The sequence below is a fragment of the Electrophorus electricus genome, chromosome 14, assembly GCF_041902795.1.
Source record: "Electrophorus electricus isolate QZ-2024a chromosome 14, ASM4190279v1, whole genome shotgun sequence".
NCBI classification, from domain to species: Eukaryota; Metazoa; Chordata; class Actinopteri; order Gymnotiformes; family Gymnotidae; genus Electrophorus; species Electrophorus electricus.
The window spans coordinates 17,125,001-17,141,974 of record NC_137510.1 but is presented as its reverse complement, the minus strand read 5'-3'; the positions used below and the strand labels follow the sequence as shown (position 1 = coordinate 17,141,974).

General features: G+C 38.4%; 3 protein-coding genes and 1 non-coding gene across 7 annotated transcripts in view; 1 reads left to right on the top strand and 3 right to left on the bottom strand.

Moving 5' to 3' along the window:
- Window positions 1-256: 256 nt before the first annotated feature.
- ppp1r8b (protein phosphatase 1, regulatory subunit 8b) lies at window positions 257-4,059 on the bottom strand. Of its 2 annotated transcripts, none has more exons than XM_081696931.1 (7): window positions 3,963-4,059; window positions 3,069-3,129; window positions 2,038-2,191; window positions 1,705-1,919; window positions 1,400-1,544; window positions 1,221-1,285; window positions 257-1,127 (listed from the first exon to the last, which is right to left on the bottom strand). In XM_081696931.1, exons 1-7 carry the CDS (start codon window positions 4,043-4,045, stop codon window positions 780-782), a joined length of 1,071 nt encoding a protein of 356 aa, XP_081553057.1. In that variant the 5' UTR covers window positions 4,046-4,059; the 3' UTR covers window positions 257-779. The 2 variants fall into 2 exon arrangements, with proteins under 2 accessions (XP_081553057.1, XP_081553058.1); XM_081696932.1 differs by having other exon boundaries at window positions 2,038-2,205; window positions 3,963-4,030.
- On the bottom strand, window positions 2,399-2,561 carry LOC113588162 (small Cajal body-specific RNA 1). Its single transcript, XR_003411827.3, has one exon.
- A 2,053-nt stretch (window positions 4,060-6,112) lies between the features above and the next one.
- Window positions 6,113-12,363, top strand: themis2 (thymocyte selection associated family member 2). 3 transcript variants are annotated; one of them, XM_081696735.1, is made up of 7 exons: window positions 6,113-6,314; window positions 9,352-9,492; window positions 9,947-10,188; window positions 10,258-10,372; window positions 10,480-11,675; window positions 11,962-12,067; window positions 12,198-12,363. In XM_081696735.1, exons 1-7 carry the CDS (start codon window positions 6,209-6,211, stop codon window positions 12,284-12,286), a joined length of 1,995 nt encoding a protein of 664 aa, XP_081552861.1. In that variant the 5' UTR covers window positions 6,113-6,208; the 3' UTR covers window positions 12,287-12,363. The 3 variants fall into 3 exon arrangements, with proteins under 3 accessions (XP_081552861.1, XP_026883028.2, XP_081552860.1); XM_027027227.3 differs by having other exon boundaries at window positions 9,947-10,372; window positions 12,201-12,363; XM_081696734.1 differs by having other exon boundaries at window positions 9,947-10,372.
- Window positions 12,364-16,974, bottom strand: part of rpa2 (replication protein A2) — a 5,520-nt gene continuing 909 nt past the window's right edge. Inside the window, exons 2-9 of the mRNA XM_027027230.3 lie at window positions 16,308-16,402; window positions 16,077-16,178; window positions 15,730-15,843; window positions 15,526-15,600; window positions 14,425-14,541; window positions 14,012-14,149; window positions 13,674-13,768; window positions 12,364-12,858 (exon numbers count right to left, since the gene is read on the bottom strand). Of these exons, the coding sequence (XP_026883031.1) occupies window positions 12,771-12,858; window positions 13,674-13,768; window positions 14,012-14,149; window positions 14,425-14,541; window positions 15,526-15,600; window positions 15,730-15,843; window positions 16,077-16,178; window positions 16,308-16,402 (824 nt within the window). The 3' untranslated portion in view covers window positions 12,364-12,770. The remainder of the gene's footprint in view (window positions 12,859-13,673; window positions 13,769-14,011; window positions 14,150-14,424; window positions 14,542-15,525; window positions 15,601-15,729; window positions 15,844-16,076; window positions 16,179-16,307; window positions 16,403-16,974) is intronic.

Sequence of the window (16,974 nt, the reverse complement as noted above, 5' to 3'; positions counted from 1 at the left end):
CTTTTCTGATGAACATATGTTTAACATCTAATTTACTCACTGTTTCAGGTATGAACATACACTGCTTAGGTAATCATACTGTAATTCTTAAAGTACTTCACATACCACTGTATTTAGCATTTGGCATAAGCCAAAAGACATGTGAGATGGTGAAACAATTAGTTACTGATAGAATGAAACCTATTGTGAGATGGTTTAATGCATTTGGTTGTAAAACTTTTAATATGTGAAATAACACAAAAGGAGGCAAACTACATAAAAATTAATTTTGAGGTTTATTGTCAGTGCATTTTGTGATACAAAAGAAAAGGCTATATCAAAAGAACAAATCTGGATACAATGAAGGGTATTTCATCAAAGTTCATATAAAAACATTTTACCATGTTCTACAGGGGAGGTAACTAAAGTTATTAAGAATTATAATGTGCTGTCTCTTATGGTCTTGCTGCCATCTAGTGGCTGAGGTCATGCTCATTAAAAGTTGAATAATTTCAGATCACACTCTGCTATATCAGCTTTTTTGTTTAGCTGCATGTTTAGCAAACCCTTAATATGATCTTTTGCTTGGGTGCATCCATCTTAAACCAAATTAGGCAAATAAAATGTGAATATTTAAGCATAACATTTTACCCAGAGCCTTATGGTAATTCTTGAAGGAACATGTTTTAAGCCACAGATTGACAGAAAGAAAAAAAAAAAAAACAACAACAAAAAAAAAAACCACCACACAATCATTTCATGACTCAAAAGATTCAGTCACTGTCCAGATTCAGTGGCCGCTAGAGAAGTAAAGACGGTGTGGGCTTTTTGCCAGGCCATGCCTCTTTGGCATATTTCTTCTTGCGAGGCTCACTGAGGCCCTCGGGTGCAAAGGGACCTAATACAGGGGTAGGGTTTAGGGTAACAGGAGGCTGAGGAGGCTCTGGGGCTAAGTCCACCTCTGGGGCAGGGTTGGGTAGTGGCAGTCCTCCCAGGATAGTGGTTCCACCTGGGGCACCTGCGGCACGAGCGTCATGGCTACTGGGTGGGAGGTCTCCATACAGCCCACCTCTCAAAGGGAAACTATGCACATGGCGCGTGACAGTGTCATCTATTCCCAAAATGTTACCACCCTCCATTTTCTTCTTCTGTCATTGGAAGAAAGAGAAGCATGTAATTACATGGACACGGTGGGCTTTTCTAATAATTCAGCACAAGCATATATGATACCACCAGACTACCTTCATAGGTACAACAGCAGTCTGTACCATGTTCCTGAAGCGTCCAACAGAGGGGTCAACATCCTCTGTAAGGGTTAAAGTATAAAGTGTTAAGAAAAATGGTACTCTCACACAATGTGAAACATTTTAAGTAAACAAATGACAGTAATTCTGTACATTGGCAGAGGCACTGTGCTCACCTGGGTTGATAATCACCTCTTCTTCATTGAAGCTCACTCTAGAGCTTTTCCTTTTTCTCTTTGGCCTTTGGATATCCAGATTGCCCTCTTCTATGGTCAGAATGGAGATGCGCTTGTTGTGTGCAGTGTTGAACTCAGTGAGATTCTTCCGTGATCCAGAAAGGTACACACCCAATTACATGACTACATTAAAGCAGTTCTTTAGCAGGAGTAACATGATCACACTGACACAACATGCTTGAATACGAACATCATGTAAAATACGTTTAAAAATGGGTTAAAGTAAGATTTGAGTATGCGCACACCTCTAGCTCAGTCTCCTCCTCAGGCAGACCCAGAAGGCCTTTGAGCTCCTCATCCTCCCCAGCTTTGTCCCCTGTGCCCACATTAGCCTGGCTCTGAGGTTTCTCACGAATGGTGTAGGCACGTGTGGAGGCCCCAAAAGACATGGTGGAGTCAATTGGAACCTGCTGAGGCTTGTGGGGCTCTAGGCGAATGTGTCCAAGGAATGTGCCATGCGCTAAATTGTACACAAGAACACTCAGTGCTGCCTGCTATTCCAATCTGCGCTATAGTTAATAGTTTATGTACTGCCATTTTTAAGTGTACTGTTGCTCGTTACACCTTGGATGACTTACTGCTGTTGAGGTCAATAAGAAACACCCTCTTTAAGTGTTTGTGGTAGACGAGGGCCGCATGCACTCGCGAGCAGGACTGGTGATCGATGGTGAAGTCACAGATGTCTGGGTTCCTCCCAAACAAATAATACTTCTTTTCATCTATAATCAGTTTCTGGCAAAGACACACTAAGTAGTAGGTTTGTGAAAATTCCATCCCCCTCTCCCACACACACTTTATGACAATAAATCAGTAATAAGCATTAAAACTAATTTAATACATCAGTATTACAAAGACAATAATATCCATACAAACATTAGTTTGATATCCTTGATAATGCTGACTTTATAACGAATAAGCACTCGCATACACAGACATCTGATGTGTCCCTGAGTCATAACACCTGAGTAAATGACTTCCCACTCAGAGCTTAAATCTCAGGGGCTTATGTCTCCTATAGCACCATTCTGGACCTGACAGCCACTGAAGTGCACCAGTACAAAAACGACTGGGCAGCTGACAGTCAGGTTAGTATCTAGTGCATCACTGTTTTGTCCAGAGGGAGTGTAACAATGCACATAAGCACTATACTCTTTCATGAAACCACTAACTATCAGAAGCATTTATGTTGTAGATGGCTAGTTTATTAAGTAAGCATATAACATTTTACAAGTGTGCAGTTCATCACAATCCATCAGCCACCCTCCACTCTGGTCATAACTAGCCAGTTTCTGACAGCAGAACCACTGCTGATTGGATATTGTTTTAGTTAAACCAAAATAATGGTTGTCATCACCCAGTTAAGAGTGGTCTGCCATGCAATAAAAAATTTCCAGCCAACAGCGTCTTTGACAAAACTTGAACATTAAAGGGTAAGAGAATGGCTAACAAAAAATTGTTGATTTTGTGAATGGCAACAGATGGGTTATATTCTTAAATGTAAATTTATTTCTACAATGTATCTGTTAAAAAACAACCAAAATGCTGGCAAGTGAGTGTATATACAGATTAGGCCTAAATTTTACTTGTGATAAATACACTATTACCCTACCTCAATCAGCTTGTCTCCTTTTACTACATCCAAATGTAGTCCTGGTGGAGGTTTGCCTGCCCTAAAATAATAAACAAGACTGTAAATAAATGCATATACTGTAAATCCTTACCAATAAGGTTCTTGTTAACATATCTTAAATTACTGATTACATCTAACGAACAGTGCTCATCTTTAAGAAATTACGCGTTCTTATAATCTCAACTGAATGATCACTCCAAGTTACACGATGAAAAGACATATTTTACTCTTTAAATACGGCTTCACCGTTGATAGGGCGTATCTGGGTAACAATCCTAAGGCTGTAGCCTGCATCCAAACCTAACAGATCTTGTTGCATTCAGATGCGCAGCTAAATACTGATATCAAACACGCAGAAGTACAATGTGTAATAAAAGTACTCAAGCGTTTATTATACTACGATCTTATACATCTCCACTGTCGCAATATTAACTAGCGATCGAAACTGATGTCCCATTTGCATCCAGTTTATTTTTGTATCAACGGTTATTGTTCGTTTTACCTGCATATGTTCATAGGCTTGGCTGTCGGATGGGCAGAACAGTGTGATCATAACCAGCTAGCTAGACCTAAACTAAGCACAGCAGAAGAAGCTTTCTGGTAGAAGTCACATTTGCAATTTAGGATCTGAACCACACAACCACCGCTACTCTGCAATCTTTCAGACTAGGACCTAGCTAATCTAGCTAGCTAAGAATATCTTTCTAGTCTGAAAGTTAATTCTAAGTGGCTAATTAGCAAATGATCTTATATGCCAAACAAACCTTTCGATAAACACGTCACCCAATAAACATTTCGTCTAAACTCTCGAATAATTCACTAAATATGCAAGTTATCAAATGAAATCCTAAGAGCATTTTAAAAATTCCTTACCACGAGGGACAATCAAAATTTGGAATATTTGCAGGAGTACTTTTTGCCATCATGCTAGTAAGATAGCTACATTCTTCATTCATAAGCTCGCACAGAACTCTGGGCAATTTCGTCTTCTACTGTTAAATTCCCGGCGGGTCGTACATTGAATGTGCATACCGCCCACTACCGTTTAGAGCGCACATGTCACATTAAAAGAAAATTAGTAATACTATCAACAGCAGCACCAAAAACAACAATCAAATTAATAACAGGGCATTGAATAAATATAGTCATTTGTATCATTAGCCCTATAACCTACATTCTTGTAATTTATCTCCAACACTGTTTTGATTTTACAGAGAAAAGGATTTTAAAAAGAAACTATATTCAAGCATTTTCTTTTTTTTTTTTTTTTGTATCTAGGGGTCTGTATTAAAAGATTACCTAATGTGTTATCTTTATTATATTACCTTAACCACTATTGCACCCATGCCTTGGTTTAGCCTTTATAAGGGTTATCTTAAATACATAAGAATTTAATTGCAAGCTTGTAATGTATTTTTTTAAAATGTATTTATTTATTTATTTGCTTCAAATCACATCTGGTAAATCAGTGAAATGTCAAATAGCCAGTGTATGAAGAATTCAACAATGAAGAAATAGAAATAGAATCAATAATATTATTAATAATATTACATTTTATTAATATTTCTTATGAAATCAAACCAGTTTGGCTGGTAAATGTTAGCATAGATATTGCTTAGGTAATATGCCAATACCCACAATACTAAAACCACTGACAGGTGAAGTAAATAATATTTACTATCTAATTACAATGGCACCTGTTTTAGACTGAGAAATATTAGGCAACAAGTGAACAATCCGTTTTTGAAGTTCATGTGTTGCAAACAGGAAAAATGGACAAAGCTAAGGAACAGAGCAACTTTGACAAGGACCAAATTAGGATGACTGCACAACTGATTCAAAGATTCTTCAAAATAACAGGTCCTGTGGGGTGTTCCCATTATGCTAGGGTTATACCTACTAAAAGTATAGGAAGGACAGCTGGTGAACCTGTGACAGGGTCATGGGTGCCCTAGGCTCATTGAAGGCTAGCCCATCTGGTCAGATGCCACAGAACAGCTACAGTAACACAGGTTGCTGAAAAAATTAATGATAGAAAGGTATCAGAGCATTTACCTTTCAGTCTGCTGCATATGGGGCTGCTTAGATGCAGACTGGTCAGAGTGCCCATGCTGACCCTTGTCCATTATTGAAAGTGCCTGCAATAGGTATGTGAGCATCAGGACTGGACCATGGAGCAACAGAAGAAGGTGGTCTGATCACATTTTCTTTTACATCATGGTATATGCTAGACGCATGTATGCCATTTATCTGAGGAAAAGGTGGCTCCAGGAAGCCCTGTGGAAAGAAAGCAAGCTAGTGACAATGATATGCTAGAAAGGTTTGGTCCTGGCATTCATGTGAATGTTACTTGACATGTTCCAGCTATATAATTGTGTTGCAGCTTGAGTATACTCCTTCATAGCAACAGTATTCCATGGTACTGGCCTCTTTCAGTGGGATAATTCAACCTGTCACACTGCAAAAATTGTTCAGGAATTGTCTGAGGAACATGACAAAAATGTTTTGATTTGGTCTCTAAATTCTCCAAATCTCAGTGTGATAGAGCATCTGTTGGATGTGCTGGAAAAACCAATTTTATTCATGGAGGCCCTACCTAGCAGTTTACAAGACTTAAAGATCTGTTGCTCATGCCTTGATGTCAGACACCACAGGACAACTTCAGTGGTCTTGTGGAGCCCAAGGCTTGATAGGTTAGAGCTGTTATAGGGGGGGACCCACACAATATTATGACGGTGGTTTTAATGTTATGGCTGATCGGTGTATATTGTATTATTACGTTACTAACGTATTTAGGAGTTTAATGTTACTAAATAAAGTTACATTATCATTACAGCAAATAAATAAATTATTTATTTTATTTGAATGTGTCAGTTAAAGCATGTTATGGGCACATGGGTAATGATATACCATAACTGTGGTATTTTCGTATTTAAACATTTTTGCAATAATTTAAAGGAACTACAGTTTATCTGAAACCTATTTGTTAGTCAACGTTCAAGTGTCATGAGGAAGTTCTTAGTTTTTCACACGTCTTGGCTGCTTATGCAGAAGCGGAAACAATTTGAAATTTTCCATCGATTTCTTTGACAAAACGTGCAATTTGACCTTTTTCAGGAATGGAAGACATTAAGGAAGCTCTATCCCTGCAGGAATTCACAACCAATTTGGACATGTCATTATTGCCCCGAATCCTTCAAATCTGCTCGGGCGTTTATTTCCAAGGTAGGCTAAAACGCGCAGCCACGACTCAATCGTTCACACCGGTGCCAAACACAGGTCCACCGAGTCTCGCTAGTTTAAGCATTGAGTGCAGATATAAAACACATAGGTTACGGGATAAGTAATCTCTAAGGGACGATATGTCTCTACCAAGATAAGCTAATGCAGGCTAAATGAAAACCAGAAAAAAAAATACTAAGAATACTGCCGCATTTAATAATATTCATGTACAATGCTTGTACATGCACAAGTAGGTTCTTGGACTAGTTTATTTTTGAAGAGTTCTTAGAAAATGGTCGACCATTTATTAAGACTTCTGTACTTTATCCAGATGTTTTGTGAACTTGCTTATTTTGTTTTATCAAGTCAGCAAGATATGCAATCCATTTATAAGGCTATCTTTGTTATCGGCACATAAAAGGAAACTGCACACAAAAGGACAACGAACACTGGAAATAAAAGGTTTAAGTGGCAAATCTCTCACTATCTATGCTATTTCTTTAGGATATCGTTGGGTTTGTGGCATATTAACATTAAAATAATGCGATGCTTAGAATTATTCGCGCTCTTATCTTAACCTGCGAACATGTATGACATTGGAACATTTATTAGAATGATACTGGAAAAAAAAAAATACACCATCTGATAGCTTATCAGTACATTTACGGCATTTAGCAGACGTTCTTATCCAGAGCGACTTACAAAAGTGCTTTGTCGTTTACTCTTAGAATATATCCTAGTACAGTACAGTAGGTTAGAATCAAACATACCAATGAGCTAGAATACTGTAGAATACAGGGATGAATGCTGATACCTAGAAGTACAAAATACATAAGGTCTATCTTAAACAATGATAAGTGCTATAAACAATAAGTGCTAGAGTTTACAATACCCTACAATAAGTATTAATTTAGTCAGTCAATATGGGAGCAGTGTCAGTTGTCTTTTAAATATTCTGCAAATAGATTAGGTCTACAGTCTGTGTTTGAGGACTGCAAAGGACTCTGCTGTCCGGCAAGTGGGAGTTCATTCCACTATCTTGGAGCCAGGACAGAAAATTGTCTTGATGCTTGTTTTCCATGAGGCCTGAAGCACGGTATTTCAAGCCGAGCTGTACTTGAGGTTCGAAGTACTCGAGGTACGGCTCGGACTTTGACCATTGACCTCATGTATGAAGGGGCTGGTCCATTTTTGGCTTTGTAGGCAAACATCAAGGTTTTAAATCTGATGCGTGGAGCTACAGGAAGCCAATGAAGGGAACACAGCAGTGGAGTAACGTGTGAACTTTGGAAGATTGAAGACCCGTCGTGCTGCTGCATTCTGGATAAGTTGTAGAGGTTTGATGGCTCTTAGAAGAAGACCAGCCAGTAGCGAGTTGCAGTAGTCTAGTTTTGAGATCATAAGAGATTGCACAAGCACATGCGTAGCTTCCCGCGAGAGAAAGGGCTGAATTATTCATATGTTACAAAGGAGGAATCTGCAAGACCAGGTTAGAAACATGAGTTGAGAACAACAACTGGTTGTCCAAAGTTTTGCCCAGGCTACCGGCAGCTTCAGATGGTGATACCAGAGAGTTCTAAAAGGAAACAGTGAGGTCATGGTAAGGGTTGGGAGCTCAAGTGGTGGTTTGTCATCCATGACGCGATGTCAATCAAGCATGCTGAGATACGTCCGGAGACTTGTATGTCAGAGGGTGGAAAAAAGAAATAATTGAGTGTCATCAGCATAGCAGTGGTAGGAGAAACCACGAGAAGATATTACATCACCAAGAGAACAAGTATACAAAGAGAAGAGAAGGGGACCTAATACTGAGCCTTGTGGAACACCAGTGGAGAGTCTACACGGTTTGGATGTGGATCCATTCCATGTCACCTGATAGGACTGTCCCTCCAGATAGGACTGAAACCATCTCCAAGCATAGCCAGTCACACCAAGCCTGGAGAGAACAGAGAGAAGAATGTTATGGTTCACTGTGTCAAAGGCTGCTGAAAGGTCTAGTAGAATCAAAACAGATGAAAGTTTGGTAGCTTTAGCAACATGAAGTTTCTCAGTCACTGCTGTGGGGGCCGTTTCTGTAGAATGTGCCGGTTTGTAGCCAGACTGATTGGGATCATGCAGCTGGTTCTGGGTGAGAAAAAGAGACAATTGATTATAAACTGCTCATTCGAGGGCTTTAGAGAGGAAAGAGAGAAGTGATACCGGTCTGTAGTTGGTAATGTTGGAGCCATCAAGTGTGGCGTTCTTGAGGATTGGTACCACCCTGGCGGTTTTGAATGCAGTAGGCACAAATCCAGAAGATAAGGAGTTGTTGATGATGACAGAGATGAAAGGAAGCAGATCTCTTGTGATTGTCTGGAACAGAGTGGAAGGAATCAGATCCAGTGGACATGTAGTCGGATTGCTGGAAGTCAGGAGTTGAAGAATTTCATCTGAGGAGAAAAAGAAGTCAGAGAGTTGGATGTTGGGGAATGCACATTAGTTGGAGGAGTGGGAACAGAAGAAAAGGACTGGCAGATTGCTGTAACCTTCTCCTCAAAGAAGGTGAAGCCCATCAGTAAAGATGGGCTACAAACCTATTTTGAAAACCATGTGGTATTCAAGCAGTAAACAAAGTCACTTGTTTACATTTTTAGAACAGGGGTATCCAAACCTTTTTTTATCTGGGCTTTGGGGATGTGGGGTAATGTTTGTTATGGGCTAAAAACTAATGCAAAAAAGTTAGTGGGTTACAAATGAATTTGACGGCATACTGGATATTCATTATTTTTTCCATGATATATCAAAATGATATATTTGAACAATTTTTGCAAAATAATATATATATATATATATATATATATATATATATATATATATATATATATATATATATATATATATATATATATATAGTATTTCTACAGGATGCATGACATTGGATACAGATATTCCATTATACCCCCAGGTTTCTGCCAAACCAAATCTGGTGCATAGGCCACACTTTGGACAGACTCGGTTTAGAAGCTATATTTAATTTGTATGAATTGACTATATTTTTCAGGCTCAGTGTATGAGCTGTCAGGGAGTGAGGTGTGCTTGTCTACTGGAGACTTGGTGAAGATCATTGGTGTAGAACTCTTGTCCGTCTGTTGTGATGAGATTGGTGCTAACAGCACATTTGAACTACCATTAAACCACTCAGGTGAGTCTGTAAATAGTAACACAATAGTTCAATTTTTCCACCCATAGGAACTGAATTATCACAAAAAAAGCCAAAATTGATCCATTTATCCAGATTAAAAGGATAATGTATCTGGTAATATTCCACCCTCTTCATCTGCCATCACACTAATTTCGATAAAGCACTTTGAATATTATAGAAATTTACCTTGTATCTGGTATACAAAATGTAAAGTGTGATATAGAGAGGGTATATATTACATAATATGTAAAATACTGTGATTTAACATGAAAATTTCATATTGACTTTTTTTTTAATGTAATGAACCCAAGATGAATAACAGCAATAGGCCTGTTTCATAGCAGACTACTGGTGGTACCTATAACAATACATGTTCTCTATTAGTCATTCTGAAATAAATAATTCCTGCTCCTTTCTGAATTTGCACTATTAACACTGCCTTGGTTATTATTAGGTCTGTTCAAACTAGTACCTGAAGGTCTGCCATACAGTTCAATAGAGGAAATGGTAGGTCTGCAGCCTGTTGGTTTGGATGCCTGTGGCTCCTTCACCTTCGTCAGCAGAAACCAGCTGATTATAGACAACTTCACAGTACCAGCAGGAAGTGAGATAACCATTCTGTCAGTGGAGCATTCTGAGGATAAGGAGAGCTACAGTCGCTGTAAGCTGACAGGACAACAGGGAGTCTCAGCAGAGGTGCATATCCCCCTCTCATGCCACGGAGAATTCTACGAGTGTGAGAATGATCATGGCTACTCTCTTCAGGAGATCATGCTCTCAGCGAGACTGCGCAGCCGACGCTTCCGCAACACAAAGTCGAAGAAATGTGGCAGTCCCCTGTTTTTTAGCCCCATCTATCAAATTCAAGGCATCATGCACAGTGAGTATTACCAGTGTGTCTCACTTAATAGCTCTGTTCATTGATGCTCAGTGTGTGGAAACAGCTTCAGTGTTTAATGTATGGTCATTATTGCTGTTTTTTCACAGTGAGGAAGGATATTGTGAAGTTCCCATCTAGTCTAGAAGTGGATGTGATTGATGTGACTGAACAATGTAAAGATTTAACATTTGTAATACCTATATCAATAGCTGAGGTACCTAATCAACCAAAAGAGACCTTTCCTATTATGGCTGAGATCTTGGAGACTCCAGAGACCAGTCGGTTCTTTTGCTCCCATTGGTTCGAACAGCTTCAAAAAGGCAAGAACATTGTGTTGCATAGGTGGGATAAAACACCAATGTTGATAGCTTGCACCCCAAAAGGGAGGAAAGCCCAACGGTACTTCCTGCTTTCCCATGTCTATGGTGGTCAAATGCGGAGAAAAGCAAGAGAGTTTACCTCAGTGTTTGAGCTCTATAGGGCATCCACTCACTTGCCAAGTTTGACAGTGAGTGTGACAAGAAACTGTGAGGCCATTGAGGAGGAAGGAGTGCCTGCTCTCAGTGTTGGTGAGCAACTGGAAGTTCTGAGACTACAGGCAATGGAAGTGCCAGGAAACAAATTAGAAGCTGTATCAAATATGGACTGTCTGATCTGCAGAAGGATCTTGGAAGAGGATGAAAATGATGATGAAGACCTTGAGGATCAAGCACAGGAGGGGGAGATCTGCTTGCCTCTGTTCACTCCAGCCCACTTTGTAGAGAAACTTCCAGACAAGAAAAAGTATTGTTTAGCAGAACTAGGCCAACATTCCCAGTTACCACTGGAAATTAAGGTGGTGAGTCGTGATAGAGTGCTGGAAAAAGACCCGCTGGTGGAGTTACCAGCACTGAGACTGGAAGATGCTATTGAAGAGACTACAGTACTTGCCAGTCTTTCTGAGCACCCAGAGCAGTGCTTTGAATTGCCTATCCGCTGGCTACAAATGTCTCTCTCCTTGATCTCCGACCCCTTGCCCTGGCATAACAGTCAACCCCCTGAATTTTATATAGAGGCTGTTACTGAAATAACAGATCACTTGTACCATGAATATCACAAATTTATGCAGAGAGATGAGGCTCCTCCTCCACGCCCTCCTAAGCGTAAATCGTTAATCCCAAAAACAGAGAAAGGGCCTAAAGAGGCTATGCCAGTCACTAAAAGCAACACTCTCCCAGCACAACTGGCCACACTGTCTCTTGAGCAGATAAAACCCATCCTCAGAAGACGTAGCCCTCCTCCACCACCATTAGGACCAGACAAAGTAAGCTTTTTCTTATCCTTCATCTTTACATCTACCAGTAGTTGAAATCATATCAAAATGTGTTCTTTTCCTTGAGCAAGTTTTATTTTTAATAATTTTTTTGACAAAGATGAAAAAGTTTAAGAAATTATGATAGCATTTTAAGACTATTAACATACCAGTCTAGGGACAAGAAAGGTAAAAAAAAGTTACTTTAATTTTAAAGTGAAAATTAGGAAAACATCAAAACAAAGAAAAAAAATGTTCCATCACTGCATGTTGCACTTCCTCTCTTTATGCAAATCAGACTGAAAGCTCTCCTCCAGTGGTTCCTAGAAAGTCTATCACAGAGAATCTGAGCAAACCTAATACATATGTGATGACCCCACACATGCAGAAAAAGGAGCAAACAGGTCTGTGAAGCTTGCATAAATTAGAGCTTTATACCTGTTGGTTACCTTCATTTAAAAAATGTGAAACCTTATAATTCTACACAATTTGATGTACTTCTTTTGGATTTCTTTTTCTCCTTCCTTCTTCAAGCAGAAAACATATCTTCAGACAGTGAGCATGACTATGAAACTCTGGAAGATATAATAAATGATGCTCATGACTGTATCATGTTCTATTAAACATATTCAAATGGAAATGGAAGAAGGAAGCCAAGCTGGAACAGTGAAATCCTATTTAATGTACTCAGCAAACTCAGTTTGATTTAATATTAATTTTATTAGCCAGCAGCAAAATTAAACCATTGTAATCTCATTAGAAAAACACATTACATACAGAAAAAACATGAATTTAAAGGACATGTAGTTTTATATTAACAATGTTTATCAGAATGTTTGTTACTGTGTCATATATTGCTAATAAACTTCAAGAAGTTATTATACCTACATGAACACAGTTGTTATATTGAAACTGATCTGGCTAGTTATTTCCTAACTCTTAGGCCCCGCATTTTCTTCACAAAGTTGTAGTCTATAGTCTATAGTAGGTGTTCTATTAGTCATGATAATGTGTTGGAATAGATTAATGACATATGGTTGAGTAACTGATGAGCAGAGTAAGATGCTAAGATGTCACAACGCTTAATCCTTAAATGACAGATGGTCTTTAGGCTTCTTGGTCCGTTGATCTGAAGTGGTCCTCATCAATAGTAGAGAAAATATGTCCTTCATTGCTAAGAAAGTCCACAACCTGTCTGCAAATACATGGTAAGTGAGACTTCTGCCTAGTCATAAGGGTACTTGAGAGCACTATTAAGAGAACAGCACCTAGGAGACAGAAAGCTGTGTACCATGGATGCCTCCTACTTTTACATGAAAGAGGAGGATACCATAAAAATTGTGTGAGTGAGTACTTTAGCACTGGTGAAAGCAGTTTCTGGTGCTGTATTGCTTGAGGCTCTTCCAGTTCATTAAGTCAAAAAAGTTTAAACCATCAGAAACTGAAACCAAGAAACGTTTACTGTTTTATTCATAGACTCTACCATGCCTCAGCTTTTATGACATCAAGGAAAAAGAGAAGTATTAATTAATGATTAGTAAAAGTTCTCTTTTAGTAATCTTTTCTTCCCCTCAATTAAAATTACATATGTACAAATAGCCTAGTTTTCACTAAGTTCTTAATACATATTAGTAATGATACTCATATACAAGTCACAGTAACACAATTGACAACTTTTAAAATCTGATTTTAAAAAAAAGTTAAAATGCTGAATAGTGATAATACTTTTTTCTCTTTCAATGTTCATAAACTCTTGAGAGCTAAAAGAGGAAGTCTTAAGGGGAACCCAAACAGCCTCAACTTATATTTTAACTTTTATCTCCGACCCTTAAAAGATCATCAAATCTAAGCACCAGAAAACACCAGCACCAAAAGGTGTTAGGCTTGAGTCCCACCAATTGGATATAATCACAATGACAATTTTGATAAAATGATGCAAACAACTGTTTATTTGTTTGTATAGGTGTAAAGGTCTCAGAAGGAACCAACAAAGACAAAAGCTATTTGTACCTGATAACAGTCATGTTCATGCCACTTAGTCTCTGCTTCAGCTCTTGAATGCTGATGCCCTGAGGTTCTGGGCAGCTCTTTATCAGACATAAAACCTACACAGCAGAGACCAGAACAAAATCACATACTATCTGCAATACAACTTCCATTTCTGTTGAGACATTAGTATATACTTAAGCTACATTATGCATGTAGTGTTTGTGAAACCATTCTCTATAGTATCACTTTCCAAACATGAAAAAAATTCCATTTCACAAGTCTTTTCCATCCAATTATTTATCATCAAATATAATATATGAAGTGCATTTATTTCACAGTCAGCCATGATTATGTTTTACCTGGTTTTGATTAGGACTTAATCCATTATTGGCCATAGCACTGGCACCAGAGTAACTCCCACTCATGCCCATGCCACTCATGCCAGGACGGGATATAGGCACTATGCTGCTGTTGATTCCTCCCCCTCCTCCACCCATCTGGGAAAATACCACGGCAAAAAGACAAAGGTCATTATCCCACAGCGTTCTTCCAACCTACTGGTATAACTTCAGTACTGTAGTTCTACAAGCAATGTCACAAAAACACTTCCGTGTTTTACAGATTGGTATCCTTGTTTCACCTGTGTGTTTCACACAGATCATACATGCACAGTTTACAGTTCAGTAGTCATCATTAGTTTTAAACATGTTAAAGAAAGACAAAATCATGCACAGGAAGGAATGTAGGTTTGTCGACTGGGGAGGTGTCTCACCATGGCTTGTGGTTTGCTGAGCAACATGTGAGCCTGCACAACCTCCAACATGTGTGAAGTGATCTCATTCATGTCTTCTAACGGCCGGACACTGAATGCTACCAAAGACCTGTTATTCTAGGAAATAACACACAAAGTTTCAGTACTAAAGCTTTTTGCAGAACCATTAAGATGCAAAATTCCAAACCTTATCAAGACTCATTACAGACTACTTTTTACCTTCTCAGACCATATAATTTTATCATTATTTGTAAAGGTGGAAAAGGAATTGTACCATGGAAAAGGAAAGCTGAAATGTAATATACACTGGAGAGAATAAGAAGGAAAAAAAGGTTTTGTTATTCCTGTTGAAGCAGATTTACAATCTTGGCATCTTTAGATTATTACTTTGACAACAGAATTTCCACACTTGTTCCAGAACATTTTTCTGAACTTCCATACAGATTCCATACAGCTATTGATGTGAGTATTTCATGCTGCGTATTTTTCCAAACTTTCCAGATCTGCACTACAACCATATTCATCCCAGTAAACCTCAACACATTAAAAAGGTACAATAAGATATGAAGCAGTCTACTTAATCTGAAAGCATACATTAAGGTATACTATGCCAACACTTCAAATTGATGTCCTTGAAGGAGATATAACGATGCACACTCAATCAATTACTTAATGTGTAACAAAATTGTACTGCTTATCTGAGTAAATGTACTATACTATAGTATAGTTATAGAGCTTTAGTTACTTAGCTCATAGTGATATTTGCATATATTTCAGACATGCTCTCAACAGATTGCGTAAACAGATTGTGGTCGAAAATTGCAAACACTATACAGCAAATAAGCAAAACACAAATAATAACAAATTAGAAGTGTTAGAATGCATTAAGGTACATCAAAACACAATGTATACAATCTAACAAATAATTTAAAACATGCAAAGAGAATGTTATAAAACTGGACCGAAATCGAGCCAATGAAGTTAGTACAGCAATAGCAGATGCTTCCAACCACACGATAGTGCCAAAATGCATCAACCAGTTTCAACCAGTATTTCCTACATTTCATACCAGTGATTTTCAAAAAAAATATGCCTCTTTACCTGAAAGGATCTGAGGTTGCCAGAAACCTTGACATATGTGTCTGGATGGATGACAGAACTGTCCACATTGGGATCCTAAGAGAAAGAAATGTCACTGTAAGGTATAAAAAAACACAATACATAAAACTGATTTTATTTCAGTTTTCTGATTGTACATTACGAGTTTCATAATCATTCATCTTGAAGAACTTGCTTCGACTTTACCTCTGTGTCTACCCATTGCTTCACATCCATAGGAGCCCACGTCATGTCGTCCACTTTGTACTGTATGTTAGTCATGGATTTATCTGTGCTTCTGATGATCCCAACAATGGTGACCTTTATAAGAAAAGGGAAACAGTTACACATCCCAGTTAGAAAAAACACAAAGCTCATAATATTTATGACAAGTTGAAAAGTGGCCTTAGGAAGTTTGCATTAGAGCATTTAAAGAATTTATATAAATGAAAAATAACTCAGCAATGTATATGATCATTAGATAGCAGTAGAAGCATGAGAAGCACACCGTTATCTTTTTAATTATGATTGTAAAAATGAGAAATGAAACCTACTTGTGCAACTTCAACCTCGCCTGCACGGAAAACATCCTCTGCTTGGGTTGCGGTCATCAGCTGTGACACTGTACAGGGAACAATCTGCTGTGCCCGGGTCCGCTACAAAATTCAGACAAAATGGAAGGTGCATTCAGTAAAATTACTAAAGGTCATGCAAATACCCACTCGCTGTGTGTACAATGGTTTGCCTTCCAAATGTTTTAGACTTCCAAAGAACGAGAGGCTGACCCCTTTTTTGTCTCCTCCTTGGGAAGCAGCAGGTGAGCCAAAGCCCCCTGGTGACTGTGTGTATCCACCACCCATACTGGCCTCTCCATATGATCCTGAGAGAAAAAAAATAGCCTACATTATCAACATTCGTCATCCAAACAGCCCTAAAGCAATCGATCAAAGACATGGCTCTTTCTGAAACAGCAGCTAGCTATCTAACATTAGGTATCTTATTTCTGGGTAAATTACCTTAATACCAAACTGTTAAAAAGTTAGCACTTGGCTCAGTTAGCTATCTAGCCAGGAACTTAGGTTAGTAAGCCACAATCTGTGAAGTTAATGGAAACACTTTCACAAAGAATAACAGAGCCTTAGCTGCATTCATCTTTTTTCCTAGAACTGTGTTGAGTTTCTATAAGGATATAGAAAACATGATTCTGGTATTAATTTCTTCACATATTGATTACTATAATTCCCTTTACCTGGGACTGAATCTGGTAGTCTTACCTCAAACAACTGGTCCAAAATGTAGCGGCTAGTTTTCTGACTTGTACCAGGAAAAGAAAAATATTTATCGTGCTCTATCGTCACTTCACTGGATATTGGTTAAGCAAATCATAATTTAAGGATTTGTATCTAAATCTTTTCACGACATGGCTCCGAGCTAGCTTGCTAACTAGTTACA